Source organism: Balaenoptera acutorostrata, chromosome 1 (genome assembly GCF_949987535.1).
Source record: "Balaenoptera acutorostrata chromosome 1, mBalAcu1.1, whole genome shotgun sequence".
Classification (NCBI taxonomy): Eukaryota; Metazoa; Chordata; class Mammalia; order Artiodactyla; family Balaenopteridae; genus Balaenoptera; species Balaenoptera acutorostrata.
In genome coordinates, this window is record NC_080064.1 from 78751507 (window position 1) to 78779005 (window position 27499).

Genomic DNA, 27499 nt, shown 5'->3' on the forward strand with positions numbered 1-27499 from the left:
TACAGATTCCACATGTGTGAATTAACCTACCTGATAAAATTTATTTGAGGGGCTTCCCTGGTGGTGCAGTGGTTGAGCATCTGCCTGCCAATGCAGGGGACACGGGTTCGAGCCCTTGTCTGGGAAGATCCCACATGCCACGGAGCAACTAGGCCCGTGAGCCACAACTACTGAGCCTGCGCGTCTGGAGCCTGTGCTCCGCAACAAGAGAGGCCGCGATAGTGAGAGGCCCGCGCACCGCAGTGAAGAGCGGCCCCCACTTGCCGCAACTAGAGAAAGCCCTCGCACAGAAACGAAGACCCAACACAGCCAAAAATAAATAAATAAATTAATAAATTTTAAAAAAATCATTTTATTTGAAACCCAACATCAGTACTTGTGGCATTTTCACAGTCATTTGTGGGCATTGCACAGAGGGGTAAAAAATTTGAGTTATCTGATGTGAACGTTCACAGCTGATGTTGAACAAGATGATACTCTTCTTGTTTAAGCTCTTATACTGTAAACAAGTATCCTTTTCATCGTCTATTTAGTACCACATTTTTTGCGTTTTTGTGCTTTTCATGATTTTGCTGTTTAAACACTGTATTAGGATTTCTGAGATCATTTTAGCCTCCAAATCTGTGTATTGACAATATAACAAATTGGAAACAAAAGATTTCTAAAATATTATTTTTAAAATTATTTCTACCAAAATCAATCAAAAAAATTTTAAGTAAAATTGTCTGAGTAAAGGGTACACAGGAACTCTCCACAGAAAACTGCAGCTTTTCTGTAAATCTAAAATTATTCTAGAACAAAAAATTTATTTAAAAACGTTTGGGCTGTAATGAGTTTTCCATCACTACATACAGATCTTTAAGAAAGGACAAATGAAAAGAGAAGACGTTCTATCATTAATGATTGTTTGGACTAGATCTTTGGGTTCTCAGGGAATCTGGTATGGGCATGTAACTCCTAATTGAAAGCCAGTGTTATGGGGAACACTTGTTACTAATAGGAATGTGTCCTTTTTCTGAGATAAAATGTAGAAGAGAAAATGATAGGAACAACTGAACCAGATTAACATGAAGGTTCTTTCCAATCTAAGGTTCTATAGTTTTATAAATTGCAAGAAGTCTTAGAAAGGTTGATTTATTATAAAATCCACCGTTCTACTTTCAACTCATTTATTTTAAAGATTTTTGCCTCTGCAAATCAGTTTCTTCCATATTTTAATAGATCTTAAGTAATTTCAGAATAAAAGGTTTAGGTATTTCTTTTTGTTTTTTAAGTTTAGGAAGAATTTGAAATTGGGGGGAGTGGAGGGGACAGTAGGAATCTTTGCTTGGAGCCAAGTAACCTACGTACCCATTCAAATGAAATTTGTGAAGACGCTGAAAAGAGAGAAATGTGTATATGTTATAGATAAGATTTTTTAAAACTTATTTATGAAAATTAGTTCGATTATATGCCATATTTCAAAATAATTTCTAAATTATTTTTAGAGAAATGTATTTATTCCTACTTGATGTATTACTTACATGATCCGATACTTGATAGTATACTACTTCACTAACTTTGAACATTTATTATGGGACTTCACTAACTTTGAACATTTATTATGGGATGGTAGAGTTGGTTTTTCTATTGTTTTTAGTATTGACCTTTAGTTTGGGGTTTTTTTTTTCATTTTTATCAAATGTTATTTTGGGCTTTTTTTCTCTTTTTAAGGTAAATACTGTGTTCTTGGAACTGTGAATGCACCATATTATGCTGAGTGTTTTAAATTTAAAACACCTCTGGAGTAAGGTTTTTTTAACCTATGGTTGATGGATTAGATTGAGAGGTTCATGAGTCCTTTGAAGTTATAGGAAAAGTGAGTGTGTATATTGATAAATGGATGAATAAGAGGGCCATAGGTTTCACTGTATTCTCAAAGTGGTCTGTAACCAACACCCCCCCTTCCCAAATTTAACAGGTTTATGGATGTATTAAAAGGGAAATAGATAACTTACGATAACCACAAGTCCAAAATAAACAGGGCTACTAGTAAGCCTGCTAAAACAAATAGATAAGTTCCAGTAGCCTTTTATTTTTAATTAGGAGGTCCATTAATTTGAGGAGGGGTCAAGTGGAGGTCCAGAGCATATTAACAGCTGCTGTAGTCTCTGAGGTAGGCCTGCCAGTTATTCTTGTCGAGATTTGGTCATAACTGTTTCATTTCTCATCTTTAAACCTCTCATAGGGTCAAAGTATATCTTTATGAGAATAGGGAAAGTTGTACATTGAAGTTATGTAGAATATTAATTTAGTCATTAAGGAGTTAACAGTTTGATAACTATTATGCTGGGCTCTGGAGTATGAATATTATAAAAGTAGTGTCTTATACGTAGTAGGTACTCAACAGATAATATCCTCCTTTCAAGAGACACACTAAAAAGCAGATCTCACTTGTAAATAACTACAATTATATAATAGTGGTATGTTCAAGTTACTTAGAAGCACAGTGGAGAAGAATCACTTAACTATCAGAAGAAATAATTAAAGTCTTAGTATAAGATTTGAAGGATGATTTAGAGTTTAAGAAGGAATTACTTTCTAGAGATAGTGATGTGGGTAAGCCCAGTATATACAGGCTAAGGAACTGTGGGATAGAGTGGCTTGCTCTAAGGAAGTGCTTTCGTATGGCAATTTCTTATCCGACATACCTGAGGGTAGGTAGGATGCACTTCTAATGGTAACAGTCATCAACTCTAGCAGTTATTTTCAATGAAAGGCCATGCCCTACTGGGGTAACATCTGAATCTCCAGAAAGACACATTTTATTTGGGAAAGGTCCTTCAGATGAGTCAAACAGAACTTTTTCTGTTCCCCACCAGAAGAGCTTTAAGCAAATGAAGTATAGTGAGAGGTGTAGCATAATGAAAGACAAACCAGATTATAAAGTACTTTGTACAAAATTAAGCAGTTGAGATTCTATCTTACAAGGTGTAGGGAGTTGCTGAAAGACTTTTAGCAAAGAAAATACATGATCAGATTTACAGTTTAGAAAGTTCACATCCATCTTCCTCAGACTTGAAGAATTAATTAGAGAGGGTCAAGTCTACAGGCAGCAAGTTTAAGGAGGCTTTTGTGGTAGTCCAGGTTAAACATGCTTAATGCCTCTTGTAACAGCAATGAAAGCAAAGAAGAGAGAGTCAAGCAATTTTGGTAGAATAAGTATGTGATGTCTGGGTATGAGGAAGAAGGAAGAATTGAAGATGATTCTTAGATTGGTTATGTGAACAGACTGATGAATGGTGGTATCCTTCACAACGATAGGTGATTCATAATGGGGAGCAAATTTAGTGATAGGTATGATTAACTCAGCTTGGCAGTAGATAGTCCTCTTCAGAACTCTGGTTATTGGATTCTGTATGATAAAATTATTACCCCTGTACATTTTATAGCCAGAGTTGTCCTTTCAAAAGGTAAGTCAGATATTTTCACACGCTTGTTCAAAACCCTCCAGTGGCTTTCTAGCTATTTTAGAACAAAATCCAGAGTCCTTACTGTGATTCTGCAAGTTCATACATGATTTACCCCTGGCTACCTTCCAATTTTATCTTCCAAAACTCTTTCATTTTCTCTCATTACCCTCTAGCCATATTGACTTCTTTGCTATCTTTTGGACATAACAAGGACACTTTTACCTCAGGGTCTTTGCATTTACTGTCTCTGCCTAGATAGCTCTTCTCCCAAGTACTTTCATGGCTTTCTCTCTCACTTCATTACAATCTCTACTCAGATGCTGCCACTTCAGCAAGCTCTTCATTACTATCCTATGTAAAATAGCAACCCATGTCTTTCCTTATCCCTTTCACTGCATTACCACTACCTGAAATAATAATTTATACAATCAATTTCTTTATCATCTATTTTCAACATTAGAATGTAAATTTCATGGCTAAGTAGTACCACTGGTTTTCAGAATAATCTCTGAGGACTTGATAAGACATGCTGAAGAAATGTTTCCTGTTCATATATTCATATGACAAACTAAGCTATTTATTAATATCTGGGGTTCTTTCTAGCCTCTATCACTTTTTTTTTCTTTTTTTAAATGCTTCCAAGTCTTTTCTGTTTCCTCATTTGAAAGTACTGGACCATCTATCTAGGCCTCCCTTTCTCAGATCTTCCAAAATTGACATATTCCAGTCTTACCTATATTAAAAGCTCACAAAATTTTTCTGGATTCCTTCCACTAAAACTGATCCCATCTTCCTGTGAATTTTTCTGTGACTACTTTTAACTTTCTGTTACATATAATAATATCTGTATCTCTTCAAACTATAAGTTTTATAGGGTAACATTCTAACTGATTAATCTTTGTATTTTTACTGGATGTGGCAACATTTAATTCATGCAAAGTAAGCCATAAATATGTGATAGAAAAATAAAGATAATGGTTGGTTTATTTATTTCTGAAAGCTGTGTGTATAGTATACTTTATTATTTACAATATCACACTATGACTTTTAAAACAAAAAGTTATTTTTTATAAAATAAAAAAATATAATTTGAAAATATAAAGTGTACTTTATTTATAATTGTAAAATATTGTACATTTGAAATATAATTGTAGAATGTAGTATGCTAATTACTAATAGTTAACTTTATCTAGTCTGTTAGTTTGAACCATATGAAATTGCTGTTTTTTTAGTTCAGAATCAGATATTGGCATGTTCATATGGTTCAACCTATATATGTAAAAATCTTCTCATAGTTTTAGCATAAAAGCCAGTATTTCTCTAATATATAAACCAGTTCATATGCTTTGGATCTAGCTTTAACTCTTGTCTTCAACATACTAGGTGCTCAACACAAAAATCCATTGAATGCCTGAAAGCATAAAACTGGCAATAAAAATTCATTGAATGCTGGAAAGCATAAGACTGACATGTAGTAACTGTAAATTGCCTGTGATAGGTAATATCCAATGTCAGTTTTAAAAACCTTTATCATACTTTGACATCTATGCACATCTTCCAGAAATCTGTGTGGGAAAAATCATTTACTTTTTAAAATGAAATACAAATGCTTTTCCTTGCACGTTGAATTGAAATAGTTAAGAAAGGCATTTCTAAAGAAGTAAATGACAGAACTACTGTCTTTTCGCATAGTGATAAAATAATAAAAGGAGTAGCTTAATTGAAAAGCATATATAAATATTTATACTTTTACATTAGAACTTCATTGAGATCCTATAATTAATCATTATTTTTATTCCTCTAAAAGAGAACATTTTAATGCCAATCATATGCTAGACAATATAATTTTAGTTTTATCTAATACTTACAGAAGCTCTGTATTTTAGAGGATGGTATCCCTGCTTACGTAGTTTCTTCAAGAAACCTATTTGTCCCATTAAAATAGGAGTTTTGAAATACTAACGTTTTCTCTTACTCTAATCTGGTCTCAGAGAAATAGAAAAGTTATTTTGAATCTTCAGTTTGATGTTCCTAATACTGGATAACAAGAGGAATTAAAAAGTATTTTTATTTTAAATTTGGAAGGTTAATAGGTATATTCATAAAAGCATATCTAATGAGTCATAGACAAACACCAGATTCAAGCTAGTGTTCTTAATGGTAAAGCATAATTTTAAAAAAGTATAGTGTCTGTGTGTGCTTCATGTTGTAAATGAATATTTAAGGGACTTAGTAAACTATTTAAGCCCAACTCAATGTGAAATCCAAATATTTTATTTAGTAAAGAACAAAATCTGACCAGAAACTCTTTCCTAAATGAGTGACCATGGGAACAGGAGAGAAATGAAAGAAAAATTCATAAATTTGCTAATTGCTTTTTCCTCCACTGTATATAACGTGTTTAACTTGTTATATTGGTGTTTAATGTGATATATATCAGCTCACTTTTTTAATGTGTTGTATTGGTGTTAAACGTGATATATTTCAGTTCACTTTTTTTTCCTCGTATATATTGTCTCTCCCTTCACAAGTATCTCCATCCTCCCCTTAATTCAGTGTCATGATATACTGTGTGTTTGATTTATTGATATGATGCTGCACATCTGATGCTTGTCTCTTAGCTAGTAGTTTTGAGTCTTCTGGAGAATATAGGTTGATTGTATTCTATTTTATTTCTAGATTATTACTGACTGCCTCAGTGATAAAAGTAGAGATGCTTAAATAATATGCAAAAATTGGTCTTTCTTGTGAATAAGTGCTTCCTAACTTGATGTTTAGTTTTATCATTTCTGTTTTGTGGATTGAAGCCTGCTAGACTTTGACAACTAATATAACTAAGTAGGAGATGGCATTAACTTCTGTTACTTTTCTCATGAAACTTTTGAAAAAAATCCTATGTTAGTTTTCTGTGGCTGCTGTATCAAATTATCACAAATTTAGTGGCTTAAAACAACACAAATTTATTACATTACAGTTTTATAATTGAGAAGTCCGAAATGGATTTCACATTCGGGAGGACGTAGGAGAAAATTCGTTTCCTTACCCTTTCCATCTTCTAGAGGCTGCCCATATTCCTTGGCTCGTGGCCCTCTTCCTCCGTCTTTGAAGCCAGAAACAGTGGCTCTGGTTCTTCTCATGTGACCTCCTCTTCTGCCTTCCTCTTCTACATTTAAGGACCCTTATGATTACATTGGGTCCATCTGGATAATCCAGGATAACCTCTATATTTTGAGATTGGGTGATTAACAACCTCAGTTCCATCTGCTATCTTAATTTCCCTTTCACATGTAAGGTAACATTCACAAGGTTCTGGGGATTGCCACATGGACATCTTTGGGTGGGTGGTTAAATGGTAAGTTTTTTGTGATTCAATATTACTGGAACTAAACTGGGAGGTAGGACAGTAACATTTATTTCACTTATCAGGGCCTTTCTTGAAGTCTTTAGACATGATAGAAGTTTATTCACTATAACTTACTCCCTAACTTTTAACTGATGGAGTTGTTTTTCTTATTTTTCACCCTATCAGTTTGATGCTTTTCAAAATAAATGTATCTACCCCAAGTATATATATTATAGAGCTCACAGTATTCTTTTGACCCTTGTTTTTCACTTGCTGATGTCATTTGATCTTACTTAGAAGTTATAAAAATGGTTTATTTGTCTCTGTATCTGCTTACCTTTTCCAACTTATTCTTAATAGGATCGGAAGCTCCATGGCACAGCTCAACAGCTGCTCCAAGACAGCAAGACAAAAATAGAAGTGATACGAATGCAGATTCTTCAGGCAGTCCAGACCAATGAATTGGCTTTTGATAATGGTGATGGAACAGAGATAAATTATCATTCTTATTATTATGGGCATATATAGTGCTAAATAAATTTTAAGGAAAGAAGTGGTGGTTCAAAATTAAGGAGGACGAGGCATTCTGTTTTTTTATCTTGAGTTTTTATCTTTGAGTTTTGATGGCTAAAATGAAAGACTGTATTTTAATATTGTGTCTATTAAGTATTTACTTCAGTGTTTATTGACTTTTAAGAACTAACTTTTAATGTTGTAAGAATTTATTTCTTTTTCTTGAGTTTTAATCCCTACGTATTAGAAAGTCAAATAAATGGTTCAATTAACTTTTTTTTTTTTTGTCCCCCTCTAGCCAAACCTGTCATAAGTCCTCTTGAACTTCGGATGGAAGAATTAAGGCATCATTTTAGGATAGAGTTTGCAGTAGCAGAAGGTGCAAAGAATGTAATGAAATTACTTGGCTCAGGAAAAGTAACAGACAGAAAAGCACTTTCAGAAGTAATTTTAAATAAAAATTTTAACTTAATAAATATATTAGTCAAAGAATATAACTATTTAAATGACACCATTGTCTTTTCCCTGTTTAAGGCTCAAGCAAGATTTAATGAATCAAGTCAGAAGTTGGACCTTTTGAAGTATTCATTAGAGCAAAGATTAAATGAGCTTCCCAAAAATCATCCCAAAAGCAGTATTATTATTGAGGAGCTTTCACTTGTTGCATCACCAACACTAAGTCCACGTCAAAGTATGATATCTACACAAAACCAATATAGTACCCTATCTAAACCAGCAGCACTAACAGGTATGTAGCATATATCATCCTGATTTTTTTTTATTTTTCGTGCATTTTTAATCTACATCTGGTTCTAGTTTAATAAATGAATTAAAATGTGTTCACAGAATTTTTAAATATTGTGGTAAGATACACATAACAAAATTTATTATTTTAACCATTTTAAAATACACAACTCATAGGCATTTAGTATATACATGCTGTTGTATAACTATAACCAGTTTCTAGTTCCAGGGTATTTTCATCACCCCAGAAGGAAACTCAGTACCCATTAAGTAGTCATTCCGGATTCCCCGTTTCCCCTCAACCCCTAGCAGTCACTATTGGGTTTCTGTTTCTATAGATTTGTCTATTATAGATGTTTCCTATAAATGGAGTTATATAATTTGTGGCTTTCTGTGTCTGACTTCTTTCACTTTCTGTACTGTTCAAGGTTCATTCTTCTTGTAACATGTATCAATATTTCATTCCTTTTTATGGCTAAGTAATATTCTGTTGTACAGGTATATATCTGGTTTTATTTATCTGTTTGATGGACATTTGGGTTGTTTCCACCTTTTGACTACTGTGAATAGTGTTTCTATGAATATTTGTGTGCAGGTTTTTGTTTGAACACCTGTTTTCAGTTATTTAGGGAATATACCTAGATGTATAATTACTAGGTCATATGGTAATTTTATGTTTATATTTTTGAGGGACCATCAAACTGTTGTCCATGGGGGCTGCATCATTTTACATTGACAGGGGTTCCAATTTCTCCACATCCTCAACAACACTTGTTATTTTCCCTTTTTTTTTTTTATTATTGCCATCCTACTAGGTCCATTAATGACAGTGAGGTAGCAAAGTCTCCAACTATTTTTGTAGACTTTCCTATTTCTCCTTTCAGTTATGTAAATTTTTGCTTCATATATTTTCAGGCTCTGTTAAGTGCATATATGTTTATAATTTTTATATCTTCTAAATGGATTGACTATTTTATCAAAATATAATATCCTTTTTCTCCTGTAACAATTTTGGATTTAAAGTATTTTGTCTGATGTTAGTGTACCCATTCCAGTTCTCTTTTGGTTACTGTTTACACGAATATCTTTTTCTATTCATTCTCATTCAGTTGATTGTGTCTTTGGATCTAAAATGAGTCTCTTTTAGACAGCATATAATTTGATCATGGTTTGGGTTTATTTATGTATTTTAATCCATTCTGCCATTCTCTGCCTTTAATTTGGGCAGTTTAATCCATATATGTTTAAGATAATTACTCATAAAGTGTAATGCAATTCTGACGCTGACTCCCAGAGTTAGGTCAAATTTCATAGGTTAATGGCACAGTCCCCCACAAGACTGTCCTCATTTCAGACACAAGCTGCAAGCTTAGAGTTTCCCCAAACACTCACACTTCTGACCAACTGGCTGCAAATTCAGGGGGTCCTACTACCACCTCATGCTCAGTAATTCCATAGAGCAACTCACAGAACTCAGGAAAGCTCTATATTTACAGTTACAGTTTTCTTATAAAGGCTACAAATTAGGACCAAAGAAGAGACACTTAGGGAGAGATCTGGCAGGGTACCTAAAGTTTCCTTGCTTTCAGCATGCAGCACCCTCTCAGAACATCAGTTTGTGTCCCCAGCCAGGAGTCTTACTTTAGCTGTGAGTATTCAGAATTTTTTTTTGTGGCCTTATTACATAGGAGTGATTGAATCATTGGCCACTTTGATTGAAGTCAATCTCCAGCCCCCCACCTTTTTCTGAAAGACCAGAGGTCAGGTTGATATGTGGCTCAAAGCACTAGCCCTCTAACTATGTAGTTGGTCTTTATGGTATAGCCAGCCCCCATTCTGGAACTGTGTATGGGCCTACCGAGAGTCACTTTGTTAGCATTAAACTCACATGTGGTCTAAGGAGTCCACCGTGAATAAGAAAGATGCTGCTATTACTAGGGAAATTGCAAGGGTTTAAAAGCTCCCTCTTAAGAACCAGGGAAATAAACCAGCCAAATTCATTATTATAGAACAAAAAAACTTAGATCAGCCATTTTGCTAATTGTTTTCTGTAAGTCTTAATCTTTTTTTCCTGAATTCTTTTGCTTGCTTTTGTGTTTGATTGAATTTTTCTAGTTTACCTTTTTTATTCTCTCCTTGTTTCCTTTTCTGTATGTGTGTGTGTGTGTGTGTGTGTGTGTGTATTTTTTTTTTTAATCTTTATTGGAGTATAACTGCTTCACAATACTGTGTTAGTTTCTGTTGCACAACAAAGGGAATCAGCGATATGCATACACATGTCCCCATATCCCCTCCCTATTGAGCCTCCCTCCCATCCTCCCTATTCCACCCGTCTAGGTCATCGCAAAGCACTGAGTCGATCTCCCTGTGCTATGCTGCTGCTTCCCACCAGCCAACTATCTATTTTACATCCGGTAGTGTATATATGTTGATGCTACTCTCACTTCATCCCAGCTTTGCCCTCCCACCCTATGTCATCAAGTCCATTCTCTATGTCTGCCTCTTTATTCTTGCCCTGCAACTAGATTCATCAGTACTGTTTTTTTTTTTTTTTTTTAGATTCCATAGATATGCGTTAGCATACGTTATTTGTTTTTCTCTTTCTGACTTATTTCACTCTGTATGACAGACTCTAGGTCCATCCACCTCACTACATATAACTCAATTTTGTTTCTTTTTATGGCTGAGTAATATTCCATTGTATATATGTGCCACATCTTCTTTATCCATTCATCTGTTGATGGACATTTAGGTTGGTTCCATGTCCTGGGTATAGTAAATAATGTTGCAGTGAACATTGTGGTGCATGTCTCTTTTTGAATTATGGTTTTCTCAGGGTATATGCCCAGTAGTGGAGTTGCTGGGTCATATGGTACTTCTATTTTTAGTTTCTTAAGGAACCTCCATACTGTTCTCCATAGTGGCTGTATCAATTTACATTCCTACCAACAGTGCAGAAGGGTTCTCTTTTCACCACACCATTTCCAGCATTTATTGCTTCTAGCTTTTTTGATAATGGCCATTCTGACTGGTGGTTGGTGACACCTCACTGTAGTTTTGATTTGCATTTCTCTAATAATTAGTGATGTTGAGCATCTTTTCATGTGCCTCTTGGCCATCTGTATGTCTTCCTTGGTGAAATGTCTATTTAGCTCTTCTGCCCATTTTTTAATTGGATTGTTTGTTGTTTTTATATTGAGCTCCATTAGCTGTTTGTATATTTTGGAGATTAATCCTTTGTCTGTTGTTTCATTTGCAAATATTTTCTCCCATTCTGAAGGTTGTCTTTTTGTCTTATTTATGGTTTCCTTTGCTTTGCAAAAGCTTTTAAGTCCCGTTTGTTTTTATTTCTGTTTCTCAAGGAAGTGGGTCAAAAAAGATCTTGCTGTGGTTTATGTCAAAGAGTGTTTTTTCCCATGTTTTCCTCTAAAAGTTTTATAGTGTCTCATCTTACATTTAAGTCTTTAATCCATTTTGAGTTTATTTTTGCGTATGGTGTTAGGGAGTGTTCTAATTTCATTCTTTTACATGTAGCTGTCCTGTTTTCCCAGCACCACTTACTGAAGAGGATGTCTTTTCTCCATTGTATGTTCTTGTCTCCTGTGTCATAAATTAGGTGCGCATATGTACGTGGGTTTATCTCTGGGCATTCTATTCTATTCTACCATTGATCTATATTTCTGTTTTTGTGCCAGTACCATAGTGCCTTGGTTACTATAGCTTTGTGGTATAGTTTGAAGTCAGGGAGCCTGAGTCCTCCAGCTCTGTTTTTCTTTCTCAAGATTGCTTTGGCTATTCAGGGTCTTTTGTGTTTCCATACGAATTGTAAGATTTTTTGTTCTAATTCTGTGAAGAATGCCATTGGTAGTTTGATAGGGATTGTATTGAATTTGTAGATTGCTTAGGGCAGTATAGTCATTTTCACAGTATTGATTTTACCAGTCCAAGAACATGATATATTTCTCCATCTGTTTGTGTCATCTTTGATTTCTTTCATCAGTGTTTTATAATTTTCTGAGTACACGTCTTTCTCCTCCTTAGGCAGGTTTATTCCTAGGTATTTCATTCTTTTTGTTGCAGTGGTAAATAAATGGGAGTGTTTCCTTAATTTCTCTTTCTGATTTTTCATTGTTGGTATATAGGAATGCCAGAGATTTCTGTGCATTAATTTTGTATCCTGCAACTTTACCAAATTCATTGATTAGTTCTAGTAGTTTTCTGGTGGCATCTTTAGGATCTTCTATGTATAGTATCATCGGCAAATGGTGACAGTTTTACTTCTTCTTTTCCAATTTGTGTTCCTTTTATTTCTTTTTCTTCTCTGATTGCTGTGGCTAGGACTTCCAAAACTATGCTGAATAAGAGTGGTGAGAGTGGACATCCTTGTCTTGTTCCTGATCCTAGTGGAAATGCTTTCAGTTTTCACCATTGAGTATGATGCTTGCTGTGGGTTTGTCATATATGACCTTTATTTTGTTGAGGTACGTTCCCCCAATGCCCATTTTCTGGAGAGTTTTTATCATAAAAGGGTGTTGAGTTTTGTCAAAAGCTTTTTGTGCATCTATTGAGATGATCATATGGTTTTTGTTCCTTAATTTGTTAATGTGGTGTATAACATTGATTGATTTGCATATATTGAAGAATCCTTGCATCCCTGGGATAAATCCCACTTGATCATGGTGTATGATCCTTTTAATGGGCTGTTGGATTCTGTTTTTTTTTTTTTTAAGTGGCAGTATTCACATTTTTATTGAGCAGTAAAAAAATACATGTGGTCAACATTGTTACTTTCATTTGCAAATAAAAGAGTTGGGAAGTATAGAAACCTGTATTTAACTTTTTATCAAGAGTACTTATCATCAAATTACTCCCATCCAGGCTTCTGCAGGTCTGGAATTTTCTTTCCACTGGATAGGAGTATGTGCTGGGAATTCCAGTTGATAACATTTTTATTTAAAAAAAAAAAAGAATCAGCATAGTCAAGTTGTCTTAGTGTTAAGGATTTCTGTTTGCTAGTATTATGATCATCAGTGATATTGGTCTATAATTTTATTTTTTTGTGATGTCTTTTTCTGATTTTGGTATCAGGGTGATGGTGGCTTTGTAGAATGAATTTGGGAGTGTTCCTTCCTCTGCAAATTTTTGGAAGAGTTTGAGAAGGATCAGTGTTAGCTCTTCTCTAAATGTTTGATAGAATTCACCTGTGAAGCCATCTGGTCCTGGACTTTTGTTTGCTGGAAGATTTTTAATTACAGTTTCAATTTCATTACTTGTGATAGGTCTGTTTATATTTTCTAATTCTTCCTGGTTCAGTCGTGGAAAATTGTACCTTTCTAAGAATTTGTCCATTTCTCGTGGTTGTCCATTTTATTGGCATATAGTTGTTTGTAGTAGTCTCTTATAATCCTTTGTATTTCTGCGGTATCAGTTGTGATTTCTCCTTTTTCATTTCTAATTTTATTGATTTGTGTCCTCTCTCTTTTTCTTGATGAGTCTGGCTAAGGGTTTATCAATTTTGTTTATCTTCTCAAAGAACCAGCTTTTAGTTTTACTGATTTTTGCTATTGTTTTCTTCATTTCTAGTTCATTTATTTCTGCTCTGATCCTTATGATTTCTTTCCTTCTACTGACTTTGGGTTTTCTTTGTTCTTCTTTCTCTAGTTGTTTTAAGTGTAGGGTTAGATTGTTTGAGATTTTTCTTGTTTACTGAGGTGAGATTGAATTGCTATAAACTTCCCTCTTAGAACTGCTTTTGCTGCGTCCCATAAGTTTTGGGTCATCGTGTTTTTGTTGTCATTTGTTTCTATGCATTTTTTAATTTATTCTTTGATCTCTTCAGTGATCTCTTGGTAATTTAGTAGTGCACTGTTTAGCCTCCATATAGTTGTGTTTTTTACAGTTTTTTTTCCTGTAATTGATTTCCAATCTCATAGCATTGTGGTCAGAAAAGATGCTTGATATGATTTCAATTTTCTTAAATTTTCCGAGGCTTGATTTGTGACCCAAGATGTGATCTGTCCTGGAGAATGTTCCATATTCACTTGAGAAGAAAGTGTATTCTGCCACTTTTGGGTGGAATGTTCTATAAATATCAATTAGATCCATCTGGTCTATTGTGTCATTTAAAGCTTGTGTTTCCTTATTTATTTTCTGTTTGGATGATCTGTCCATTGGTGAAAGTGGGGTTTTAAAGTACCCTACTATTATTGTGTTACTGTCGATTTCTCCTTTCATGATTGTTAGCATTTGCCTTATGTATTGAGGTGCTCCTATGTTGGGTGCATAAACATTTATAATTGTTATATCTTCTTCTTGGATTTATCCTTTGATCATTATGTAGTGTCCCTCCTTTTCTCTTGTAACAGTCTTTATCTTAAAGTCTATTTTATCTGATACGAGTATTGCTACTCCAGCTTGCTTTTGATTTCCATTTGTATGGAATATCTTTTTCCATCCCTTCACTTTTAGTCAGTATGAGTCCCTAGGTCTGAAGTGGGTCTCTTGTAGACAGCATATATATGGGTCTCGTTTTTTATCCATTCACCCAGTCTGTGTCTTTTGGTTGGGACATTTAATCCATTTACATTCAAGATTATTATCGATATGTGTGTTCCTATTACCATTTTCTTAATTGTTATGGGTTTGTTTTTGTGGGTCTTTTTCTTCTCTTGTGTTTCCCACCTAGAGAAGTTTCTTTAGCATTTGTTGTAAAGCTGGTTTGGTGGTGCTGAATTCTCTTAGCTTTTGTTTCTCTGAAAAGCTTTTGACTTCTCAATCGAATCTGAATGAGATCCTTGCTGGGTAGAGTAATCTTGGTTGTAGGTTTTTCTCTTTCATCACTTTAAGTATATCATGCCCATCCCTTCTGGCCTGCAGAGTTTCCACTGAAAAATCAGCTGATAACCTTTTGGGGATTCCTTGTATATGTTATTTGTTTTTCTTCCCTTGCTGCTTTTAATATTTTTTCTTTGAATTTAATTTTTGTTAGTTTGATTAATATGTGTTTTGATATGTTTTCCCTAGGGTTTATCTTGTATGGGACTCTTAGTGCTTCCAGGACTTGGGTGACTCTTTCCTTTCCCATGTTAGGGAGGTTTTCCACTATAATCTCTTCAAATATTTTCTCAGACCCTTTCTTTTTCTCTTCTTCTTCTGGGACCCCTATAATTCGAATGTTGGTGCATTTAATGTTGTCCCAGAGGTCTCTGAGACTGTCCTCAATTCTTTTCATTTTTTTTTCTTTCTTCTGCTCCTTGGTAGTTATTTCAACCATTTTGTCTTCCATCTCACTTATTTGTTCTTCTGCCTCCGTTATTCTGTTACTGATTCCTTCTAGTGTATTTTTCATTTCAGTTATTGTGTTATTCATCTCTGTGTGTTTCTTGTTTAGTTCTTCTAGATCTTTGTTAAACATTTCTTGTATTTTCTCAATCCATGCTTCCATTCTGTTTCTGAGATTCTGGATCATCTTTACTATCATTACTCTGAATTCTTTTTTGGGTAGATTGCTTATTTCCTCTTCTTTTATTTGGTCTTGTAGTTTTTTACCTTGCTCCTTCATTTGTGACATATTTTTTTGCCATCTCATTTTTTTATTATTATTATTAGTGGGATTGTGTTTCTGTTTTACTGGTTATTTGGCCTGAGGCTTCCAATGCTGGAGTTTGTAGGCTATTGGGTAGAGCTGGGTCTTGGTGCTGAGATGAGGATCTCTGTGAGACCTCACTCTGATGAATATTCCCTGGGGTCTGAGGTTCTCTGTTAGTCCAGTGGTTTGGACTCAGAGCTCCCACCGCAGGAGCTTCCACTGGACCCTGGGCTTGCAAATCAAGATCCTGCAAGCCGTGTGGGGTGGCAAAAAAACAAACAAACCAGTAACAAAGTAAAAAATAAAATTAGACTATGAAACTAACAGATATGTTATTAGAAAGAATGTAAAAATAAAAATATAGATGAATCAACACCCGGAAGGTACATCAGTACCACAGTAATAAAAAAGAGGAGGAGGGAAAAGAAATGAAAAAGGGGGGGGGCGTGGGAGGCCTTGGCTGTGGAGAGTGGGGCCTAGGCAAGGGTGAGGTTTGGGCAGTGGGCGGGGCCAATGTTCAGGACCCAAAGGGCTAGAAAAGGCCCTGGGGGCTGTGGGGGGTGGGGCTTAGACTCAAGGAACAGAAGGGGCCCAGGTGTGCCCCCCACCCCTGGCCTCAGAGGTCAGGGGACATCACCTGGGAGCCCAGCAGGCTTCCTGTGCTCGAGTGGGCAGGACAAACGCTCTCCTCTCCTCTCCTGCTCCTCCAGTCTGGGGTCTGGGAGGGCCCCTCCTGCTTGTCTCTCCTGATCTCCTCATCCTCCCTCCTGTGTCCCCAAGGACCCACACACCCTGGAGGGGCCCTGGAGGGCGGGTGATCGGCATGGGAGCTCAGCAGGCTCCCCGAACCTGAGTGGGCGGGCCAATTGCCCTCACTCCTCTCCCGCTCCTCCCAGAGGGCACCTCCCACCTTCCTTTCCTTTTCTTCCCTCGGCCTCCTTCCTATGCCCCCAAGGACCCGGGCAACCTGGAGGGGGCTTTGAGGGCAGGGGATCAGCCTGGGAGCTCAGCAGGCTCCCTGGGCCCCAGTTGGCGGGGCAGTCGCCCTCCGCCCCTCACCCACTCCTCCCAGGGCGTCCCTCCCACCTGCCTCTCCTAATCTCCCCGGCCTCCTTTCTATGCCCCCAGGACCCACGTTGCCTGTATGGGGCTTTGGGGGTGGGGGAACTGGCCTGCCTCTCCTGATCTCCCTGGCCTCTGGGGGGCTGATCTTGTCTGGCCTCCACTTCTTCTCTCCCCTTGGTCCCCCTACATCCTACCGGTTCACTCTGGGGTTCCTCCCATCTCCTTGGGGGTCAGAGTCCCCCACCAGCAAGTGGCAGGCACCCTAGTTGTGGGGAGACGCTAACTCTGTGTCTTCCCACAATGCCATCTTGACTCCTCCCCCCTTTTCTGTATATTTTTAAATTGCTTTCTTAGTGGTTACTCTAATGGTTACAGTTAACAACCTAAATTTATCACAGTAGCCTACAAAAGCTCTGTTCCTATACAGCTGTGCCTCCCCATCATTATATTTTTGTTGACATAGATTATGTCTTTATACATTGTGTACCCTTTATATTATATTATTATATATTAGATTATAATCATTGTTGTATGCATTTGTTTTTTAAGTCATACAGGAAACAAAGTTATAAATTGAAAATATAGTAATACTGGCCTTTTAATTTACCTATATAGTTAGTTTTACTGGTGTTATTTTTTCTGTGATTTCAAGTTACTGTCTAGTGTCCTGTCATTTCAATCTGGATGACTTGTTTTAGCATTTCTTCTAGGAAGGTCTGCTAGTGATAAGACTTATTTGGGAATCGCTTATTTTCTTCATTTTTGAAGGTTAGTTTTGCATACATAGAATTCTTCGTTGACAAGCTTTTTTCTTTCAACATTCTAAAAATGTCCTCCCATTCCCTCCTGGCCTTTATGCTATCTGATGAAGAATCAACTTTTAAACTTATTGAGGATTCTTTCTAAGTGATGAGTTGCTTCTCTCTTGCTGCTTTCAATATTCCCTTTTGTCTTTGGTTTTCACAATTTGATTATAATGCATCTCAGAATGGTAATTTCTTTTGAGTTTATTTTACTTGGATTCTTTGAGCTTCTTGATGTGCAGATTCATGTCATTCATCAAATTTGGGAAGTTTTCTGCCATCATTTCTTCACATATTCTTTCTGCCATTTTCTCTCTTCTCTCCTTCTGGGATCCCCATAATGTGTATTTTTGTAGTCTTTGTGGTATCCCAGAAATCGCCTAGTCTCTGGTTTTTTTGTTTATTTGTTTGTGTAGAACAAGTGTTTATTGATGTACAGACATTTTGGGGGGGCTCAGAGACACAGATGTAAACACAGAAACAAGCATCAGCTTTCATGAATATCAGATATTATGAAGCAGAGACAAGCAGCAGAACTCAGGGAGTCCTCCCACCAGCAGGCTCCCATGAGCCTGTTCATAAACATGAACACCAAGATCTCTCCAAAAACCTGGTTTTAGTAGAGCTCAAAGAGAAGTTCTCATAAAGTCTCTTAACATCATTAAGCCAGGTGTCAAATTGGTTAGGTCGATTGCAAACCATTTTTAAGTCTGTTGAGTTTTACCTCCTGTTTGCTTTGCTTTGTCTTGTTTTTAATTAGTAGCATACACATTTAGCTTTATGTCTTACTGATCAACTTACTCTTTTATCATTATAAATATTTCCTTTTATCTCTGAAAATAGACTTGCAGTTTACTTTGTCTGATATTAGTAGAGCCATACTATCCTTTTTATGCCTAAGGTAACCTAATGAAGTTTTCCATCCTTTTATTTTCAACCTGTTTGTTCTTTTCTACTTAAAGTGATATATTTTATGTACATCATATAGATGTCTCTTTTTATCTAACCTGAAAATCTAATTGAAGTTGTTAGTCTTATATTTTTTAACAGCTTTATTTGTATACATAAACTGCACATATCTGATATGTACAATTTGATAACTTTTGTCATATCAACCCTCAGAAGTTTCCATGTACCCTTTATAAACTGTCCTTTTAATATTATTCTTGATATGTATTTAACTCTACAATCTTGATGTTTGAATTGCATTTACTCTTTTTTCTCTGTTCATCATTTCCTGCCCTTTGTAGTTGTTTTTGAAGCAAATAGTTCCATTATTCCTTTTCATGTCCCATAACAGTGTTTTAATTATGCCTGTGTGTGTGTGTGTGTGTGTGTGTGGTGTGTTTATTGTTTACTTTAGAGATTCAAGTATGCATATTGAACTTATTACAGTCTGTGATCATAATGTACTCTCTTACTTCCACATCAGTTTAAAAATTTTATGGAGAAATATTTGCAAATTCTTCCACTTCGCCCTGTTTATCCTCATTGTAATATATTTTACTTCTACCTGTGCCTTAATCTGCAGCCGACCCTTGAACAACACTGGGGTTAGGAGCACCGACCTTCTGTGCAGTCACAAATCTGTATATAACTTCACAGTCAGCCCTCCATGTCTGTGAACTCAACCAGCTGTTGATCATACAGTACTGTAGTTATGTATCTAGTGAAAAATAATTCACGTGTAAGTGGACCTGCACAGTTCAAACCCATGTTGTTCAAGGTTCCACTGTACATCTTCTAGTGTTGTTTTTACTTTAAAGAGCTAAGAACTTCAAGGATATACATGATCCATGGTTAATTGAATCCGTGAGTGTGGGATTACAGATATGGAGAACCTACTGTTAAGCTACATGTGGATTTTCAACTGCGAGAAGGGTCAGTGCCCCTAACCCCCACATTGTTCAAGGGTCAACTGTAATTTACTTTGTTACAAAGTGTTTTTTCAAAAAACAAAACAAAACATTGTTCTTTATATCTAATGGCTTATTTATCCTTACTGTTGTTCTTCACTTATTCTTGTTGTACTTGAGATTTCCTGTTAGAATTTTCCTTTAGCCCATAGCCATTTCTTTTAGCATTTATTGTAGTGAAGATGTGGTAGAGTCTAATTTTTCCACTTTTTTCTTGTTTATTTCATCTTCATTTATAAAGAATATTGTCGGTAGAAAACCTCTATAGGTATTTTTTTCCTTTCAGCTCTTTAAAAATGTGATTTCATTGTCTTCTAGCTTTCCTCTTTCTATTGGGTTGGCCAAAAGTTTTGTTTGTTTTTTTCCATAAGATCACTCTAGTAGCACTTAGTTGTCTTTAACTTCATTCGAAACAATTTTGTTAGATTGTATGTGCAGCTGTTATATCAGCGTGCATTTTAAAAAAGACTTATCAAAATTGGTGAATTTTTGTGTAGCCATTTTAATATTGAAGATGGAAGAAAAAAGCAACATTTTCGGCATATTATGCTTTATTATTTCAAGAAAGGTTAAAACGGAACTGAAACGCCAGTGCAGTATATGGAGAAGGTGCTGTGACTGATGAAACATGTCAAAAGTGGTCTGCAAAGTTTCATGCTGGAGATTTCTCACTGGATGATGCTCCATGGTCGGGTAGACCAGTTGAAGTTGATAGTGATCAAATCGAGACATTAATTGAGAAGAATCAATGTTATACCACACGGGAGATACCCGACATACTCAAAATAACCAAATCAAGTGTTGACAATCATTTGCACCAGCTTGGTTATGTGAATCGCTTTGATGTTTGGGTTCCACATAAGTTAAATGAAAAAAACCTTCTTGACCGTATTTCTGCCTGCGATTTTCTACTTAAACGTAATGAAAGTGTTCCGTGTTTATAACAAATTGTGATGGGCAATCAACAGTGGATATGTACAATAATGTGGAACAGAAGAGATCGTGGGGCAAGCAAAATGAAGCACCACCAACCACACCAAAGGCTGGTCTTCATCCAAAGAAGGTGATGTTGTATATATGGTATGATTAGAAGGGAGTTCTCTATTATGAGCTCCTTCTAGAAAATCAAACGATTAATTCCAGCAAGTACTGCTCCAGTTAGACCAACTGAAAGCAGCACTTGATGAAAAGCGTCCAGAATTAGTCAACAGAAAACACCATAATCTTCCATCAGGATAATGCAAGACCGCATGTTTCTTTGATGACCAGGCAGAAACTGTGACAGCTTGGCTGGGAAGTTCTGATTCATCGGCCGTATTCACCAGACGGTGCACCTTCATATTTCCATTTATTTAGGTCTTCACAAAATTCTCTTAATGGAAAAAATTTCAATTCCCTGGAAGACTGTAAAAGGTAACTGGAACAGTTCTTTGCTCAAAAAGATAAAACATTTTGGGAAGATGGAATTATGAAGTTCCCTGAAAAATGGCAGAAGGTACTGGAACAAAAGGGTGAATATGTTGTTCAATAAAGTTCTTGGTGAAAGTGTGAAATGTGTCTTTTATTTTTATTTAAAAACCAGAGGCACTTTTTGACCAACCCAATATTATGAGAAGTCAGCTGTAGTTCCTATCAATGTTTCCCTTCATGTAATGTCCCTCATTCCCCAATTATTGAAGTAACATAGAATTACATTGAATTTTCTTCATTTTTTTTTCTTTCTGTTCCTAAGACTAGCTACTTCAGTTCAGCTATCTTTAAGTTTTCTTATTCTTCTGGATGCTCAGATCTGCTGTTGAACATCTCTAGTAAACTTTTAAAATTCCAGTTAGTGTACTTTTCAGTTCCAGGATTTCTATTGGGTTCTTATTTATAAATTCTGTATCTTTATTAATATTCCCTATTTGTTGAAATACCATTCTCTTTTTCCTTTTGGTTTCTTTTAGGTCTTTGACCACATATAAGCTTTGACCATATGTAAGACAGTGGGTATAGAGTCTTTGTTTAGTAAATCCAATGTCTTCCTCAGGGATAGTTTCTGTGAATTTCTGCTTTGCTTGTGAATTGGCCATACTCTCTTATTTCTGTGCTTGCCTCATAATTTTTTATTGAAAGCTGGATATGGTGACTATTATAATGTGTAACTGGAAGATACTCCCCTTTTCTATAATTTCTTATTGCTGTTTGAAACAGGGTGTAGTTGTTTAGTGACTTTATTTGCTAAAGACTGTATTTTTTGTCATGTGTGGTCACTGAAGTCTCCATTAAGTTAGTGGTCAACTAGTGTTTTGACAGACTTTTTTTTTTCTTTAATTGGAGTATAATTGCTTTACAATGTTGTGTTAGTTTCTGCTGTAAAACAAAGTGAATCAGCTATATGTATACATATATCCTCTCCCTCTTGGACCTCCCTTCCCCCCTGCCCCCCATCCCACCAATCTAGGTCATCACAGAGCACCAAACTGAGCTTCCTGTGCTATACTGCAGGTCCCCACTAGCTATCTATTTTACACATGGTAGTGTATTTATGTCAAACCTCGTCTCCCAATTCATCCCACCTTCCCCTTCCCCCTCTGTGTCCACATGTCCATTCTCTTTGTCTGCATCTCTATTTCTGGCTTGCAAATACGTTCATCTGTACCATTTTTCTAGGTTCCACATATATGCATTAATATACGATATTTGTTTTTCTCTTTCTGACTTACTTCACTCTGTATGACAGACTCTGGGTCCATCCACATCTCTACAAATGACCCAGTTTGGTTTCTTTTTATGGCTGAGTAATAGTCCATTGTATATATGTACCACATCTTTATCCATTCATCTGTCAATGGGCATTTAGGTTGTTTCCGTGTCCTGGCTATTGTAAATAGTGCGGCAATGAACATTGGGGTACATGTGTCTTTCTGAATTGTGGTTTTCTCAGGGTATATGCCCAGCAGTGGGATTGCTGGGTCATATGGTAGTTCTATTTTTAGTTTTTTAAGGAACCTCCATACTGTTCTCCATGGTGGCTGTATCAATTTACATTCCCGCCAATAATGCAAGAGGGTTCCCTTTTCTCCGCATCCTCTCCAGCATTTATTGTTTGTAGATTTTTTGATGATGGCCATTCTGACCAATGTGAGGTGATAGCTTATTGTGGTTTTGACTTGCATTTCTCTAATAATTAGTGATGTTGAGCATCTATCTATTCATGTGCCTCTTGGCCAGCTGTATGTTTTCTTTGGAGAAATGTCTATTTAGGTCTTCTGCCCATTTTTTTATTGCGTTGCTTGTTTTTCTTGATATTGAGCTGCATGAGCTGTTTGTATATTTTGGAGATTAATCCTTTGTCAGTTGCTTCATTAGCAAATATTTTCTCCCATTCTGAGGGTTGTCTTTTCATCTTGTTTATGGTTTCCTTTGCTGTGCAAAAGCTTTTAAGTTTAATTAGGCCCCATTTGTTTATTTTTATTTTCATTACTCTAGGAGGTGGGTCAAAAAAGATCTTGCTGTGATTTGAGTGTTTCAAACACTTCAAAACACTTCAAAGAGTGTTTTTCCTATGTTTTCCTCTAAGAGTTTTATAGTCTCCAGCCTTACATTTAGGCCTTTAATCCATTTTGAGTTTATTTTTGTGTATGGTGTTAGATAGTGTTCTAATTTCATTCTTTTACATGTAGCTGTCCAGTTTCCCCAACACCACTTATAGAAGAGACTGTCTTTTCTCCATTGTATATTCTTGCCTCCTTTGTCATAGGTTAGGTGACCATAGGTGTGTGGGTTTATCTCTGGATTTTCTATCCTGTACCATTGATCTCTATTTCTGTTTTTGTGCCAGTACCATACTGTCTTGATTACTATACTTGTAGCATAGGCTGAAGTCAGGGAGCCTGATTCCTCCAGCTCCGTTTTTCTTTCTCAAGATTGCTTTGGCTATTTGGGGTCTTTTGTGTTTCCATACAAATTGTAAAATTGTTTGTTCTAGTTCTGGGAAAAATTCCCTTGGTCATTTGATAGAGATTGCATTGAATCTGTAGATTGCCCTGGGTAGTGTAATAATTTTCACAATGTTGAGTCTTCCAATCCAAAAACATGGTATATCTCTCCATCTATTTGTATCATATTTAATTTTTTTCATCAGTGTTTTATAGTTTTCCGAGTACAGGTCTTTTGCCTCCTTAGGTAGGTTTATTCCTAGGTATTTTATTATTTTTGTTGTGATGGTAAATGGGATTGTTTTCTTAATTTCTCTTTCTGATCTTTCATTGTTAACGTATAGGAGTGCAAGAGATTTCTTGCCTTAATTTTGTATCCTGCAGCTTTACCAAATTCATGGATTAGCTCTAGTTTTCTGGTGGCATCTTTAGGATTTTCTATGTATAGTATCATGTCATCTGCGAACGGTGACAGTTTTACTTCTTTTCCAATATGTATTCCTTTTATTTCTTTTTCTTCTCTGATTGCTGTGGCTTGGACTTCCAAATGACTGCAAGCAGAAAGAAAATTTTCCATGTTTGCAGCTGAATTCTGTGTTTGTGTGCCAAGGCATACCTTTAACATTCACCCAGGCGTTTTATAACTCTGCCTTTGCTTGCACAGAGCTTGAAGATCTGCCATTTGTGCGAGCTTAGGGCCTTTTCAGATCTCTTCTGAGGATGTCTCCTTTTGCATCTAGCCTTCTAGTTTTCCAGTAACATGTGGAAGCATTGCAAAGCTCTTATTCCTTAAAAGAGTTTACTCCCTAGCTTTTCCCCAAGATTCTAGGATGTCTGTTAAACAATATAGACAACTGATATCCTTTGCTCCCGGCTTCAGTGGTTGGTTCATTTGCCTTTAAATGCCCTCCAATTAGCTATTTCTCTGTCCTGAGAGATTTCTTAGGTGAAAAAAAGGTAAACCCTTTCTGTTAATCCTTCAGGGAGCCTTCAGAGAGGTCAAAGCAGGCATCCACAGTTCTTTGAGTATGATGTCTTCTCTGCTCCCTCTGGCACTGGGAACCTGTACCAGGAATGCAGCCTGCTATCTTCAGGACTATCACCAAACCATTGGGGGTGGGGGGGGGAGGAGGGATGAAGCAAAGATAAATTAAAATGCCAGAAAGCTCTCCTACGAAGTATTCATTGCATTTTTTGATCAAGCATTTGCTTGGTTGCAGTAAACCCTTGTTTCCCAGATTTTTGTTAAAGTTGATTATAAGTAGTTTCCTGGTTTTATTTGTTTGTTTGTTTTCCTGTGTTTCTGTGCGGAAACTGCCTTTGGACTTTGCAACTCTACCATTTTCTTACCATTACCTACAAAGGTTTTTATGGCCCATGTGAATGTGGCATATTTTTGATACACAGGCCTCCCTCTTCTCCAGGAATCCTTAAATTATCTTATCAATATGAATGTCAGAGAGGGCTTTACCTTAAAAACAATGTCATTAAATATTTTGAGGATATGAAAGTGTTCTTCAGAATTGCATAGCATACTATCACATTCTAGTACCTTTGGGTATCATTAATCAGCTTTATATTATGGCAGACTTCTACATTAAACCTTGAAGGAGAAATTTACAGTTGAACAATGCTGTTGCCACTATTAAGATCAGTTAAATCTGCAGTTACCAAACTGAGTTCCTAAATCTGAGGTACCCTGGGATGCCAAAATGAATTCACAAGGGTACAACAGGATATTTTAAGTTTTTGAGGGAAACAGTATTACTTCACTTCCTACCATCACCATTAATCTACTAGCTTCAAGGTAGTTGGAGTTTCAGCATTAGGTTGAACTACATGCCTTCTGATTATGTCATATATTGATGAAGCTGGGTGTTCCTGGTTTTTCCTTCACTGCTATAATGATAAATACTATGGGAAAATCAATATGGAATAGAAGATAAGGGTGGCACTTTCAAATCTAATCCCAAAGTTTGATAAGTTATACAGTGCCCAATAGATACACACATCTCATTAGGAAGTGATCATGGTTATTTAAGAATGAAATAAGATTACTTTTTTCTTTCAAACTACGTATATTATTTTTCAAATAGTTATTAACTAATTTGTTACAATATCTTATGAAACAGAACTGTTAGGTACATTGTTCAGACTAGAAGCACAATGAAAAAATTGAGACATTAGGGTATCATGAAACGAGAAAGCTTGGGAACCTCTGTTCGAAATTCTCCATTGTATTTTAAATATTTAAAGCATTTATCTTATGAGGTATCACCTCACACTCGTTGGAATGGCCATCATCAAAAAAATCTATAAACAGTTAATGCTGGAGAGGGTGTGGAGAAAAAGGAACCCTCCTACATTGTTGGTGGGAATGTAAACTGGTACAGCCACTATGGAGAACAGCATGGAGGTTCCTTAAAAAAATGAAAACAGAGCTACCATATGATCCAGCAATCCCACTGCTGGGCATATATCTGGAGAAAACCATAATTCAAAAGATACGTGCACCGCAATATTCATTGCAGCAGTATTTACAATAGCCAGGACATGGAAGGAACCTAAATGACCATCAACAGAGGAATGGTTAAAGAAGATGTGGTACATATGTACAGTGGAATATTACTGGGCCATAAAAAAAGAACGAAGTAATGCCATTTGCAGTGACATGAATGGACCTAGAGATTGTCATATTGAGTGAAGTAAATCAGACAGAGAAACACAAATATCATGGTATTGCTTATATGAGGAATCTAAAAAAAGGGTACAAATGAACTTATCTACCAAACAGAAATAGAGTTACAGATGTAGAAAACAAACTTATGGTTACTGGGGGAAAGGGAGAGTAGGGATAAATTGGCAGATTGGGACTGACATATACACACTACTATATATAAAATAGATAACTAATAAGGACCTACTGTATAGCACAGAGAACTCTACTCGGTACTGTATAATGGCCTATATGGGAAAAGATTCTAAAAAAGAGTGGATGTATGTATATGTATAACTGATTCATTTTGTTGTACACCTGAAACTAACACAACATTTAAAATCAACTGTATTCCAATTAAAAAAATAAGTAAATAAAATAAAGCATTTATCTTTCCAGCCACATCTTCTATAACTCCTACCATGAATCTTCTATCACAATTAATCTGGTTAGTGCAGAGTGCTTATTTAATGTCTTTGACTTATTATCCATCTTCTTACTGTTTTTGGGGGTTTTTTTAAATCTAAACTGGGATATAGATCTATGAAGACCTTGTCATCTACCTACATGTAATCTTAACCCCTATCACAAGATACTTTATACACTCAGTAGATATTTGGTAAATGTCATTTGATAATAAGGCAGGGACTGTACATCTAAGTTTCACCATCTTATGGCTCAGGGCTGAGCATATTTTTAATATTCAAGAGTTTCAGAATGATCCATTGGTTAAAATATGGTTGTTAAACAGTATTTTTAGAAAAGTAATAAAGCCACATTTTGGAAAATCAGCTGATATGGCTGGAAATTATTTTCCTTTTCTATTCTGGTTGGTTGCTCTTCCCAACTCTTTAACCTCTTTTTAGTTCTCTCTTTCCCTGTTCTTCATTCCCTTAATGAACTTTACTCATAGTGATGTAAATCACCAGTCTAAAAGGAAGTATCTTATAATTCTTAAGATATTTTGGTGTTTTAAAAAATTCTTTTATCTACTGGACCTTAAACTAAATATGGAGTTAACTAGGAAGAGAAATAGTAGTGATATTAATAAAGGATTAGACATGATAAAGGATTAGCATAGATAAGTAGTAGGAGTATTTGCTGTCCTGAGTTTTTACTATATGCTATTATTTGTGGTTTATCTCATTTATGCTCTGGTTTCTTTTGTGGTTGTATGATTATAATACTAAAATTTGCAAATTACTTTGATATGAAGTATAATTTAATTTTTAGTCCAAATTTTGAGACATTTACTAGTTTTTATAAAAGAAGATTCCTCAGAATTAAAGAAAAGTTAATTGTACCAAGATGAAATACTGAATTAGTAAAATTGATATAAAACAGTTTTTCCAGAAAGTTAAAAGAAACAAAAAAGTATTTACTTGTTCTAATGGAATTTTAGCTATTGCTTATGAACACAAACATTTACTTCTTGGATT

The 27499-nt window shown here is 35.9% G+C and overlaps 1 protein-coding gene across 6 annotated transcripts in view; it reads left to right on the top strand.

Annotated features, from left to right (window-relative positions):
* PKN2 (protein kinase N2) overlaps window positions 1-27499 on the top strand; it is a 190982-nt gene that overhangs the window by 55907 nt on the left and 107576 nt on the right. For all 6 annotated transcript variants that reach the window (XM_007182344.3, XM_057544823.1, XM_057544822.1 and 3 more), the window contains 3 exons: window positions 7156-7273; window positions 7607-7752; window positions 7843-8056. In XM_007182344.3, coding sequence (XP_007182406.1) covers window positions 7156-7273; window positions 7607-7752; window positions 7843-8056 — 478 coding nt within the window. The remainder of the gene's footprint in view (window positions 1-7155; window positions 7274-7606; window positions 7753-7842; window positions 8057-27499) is intronic.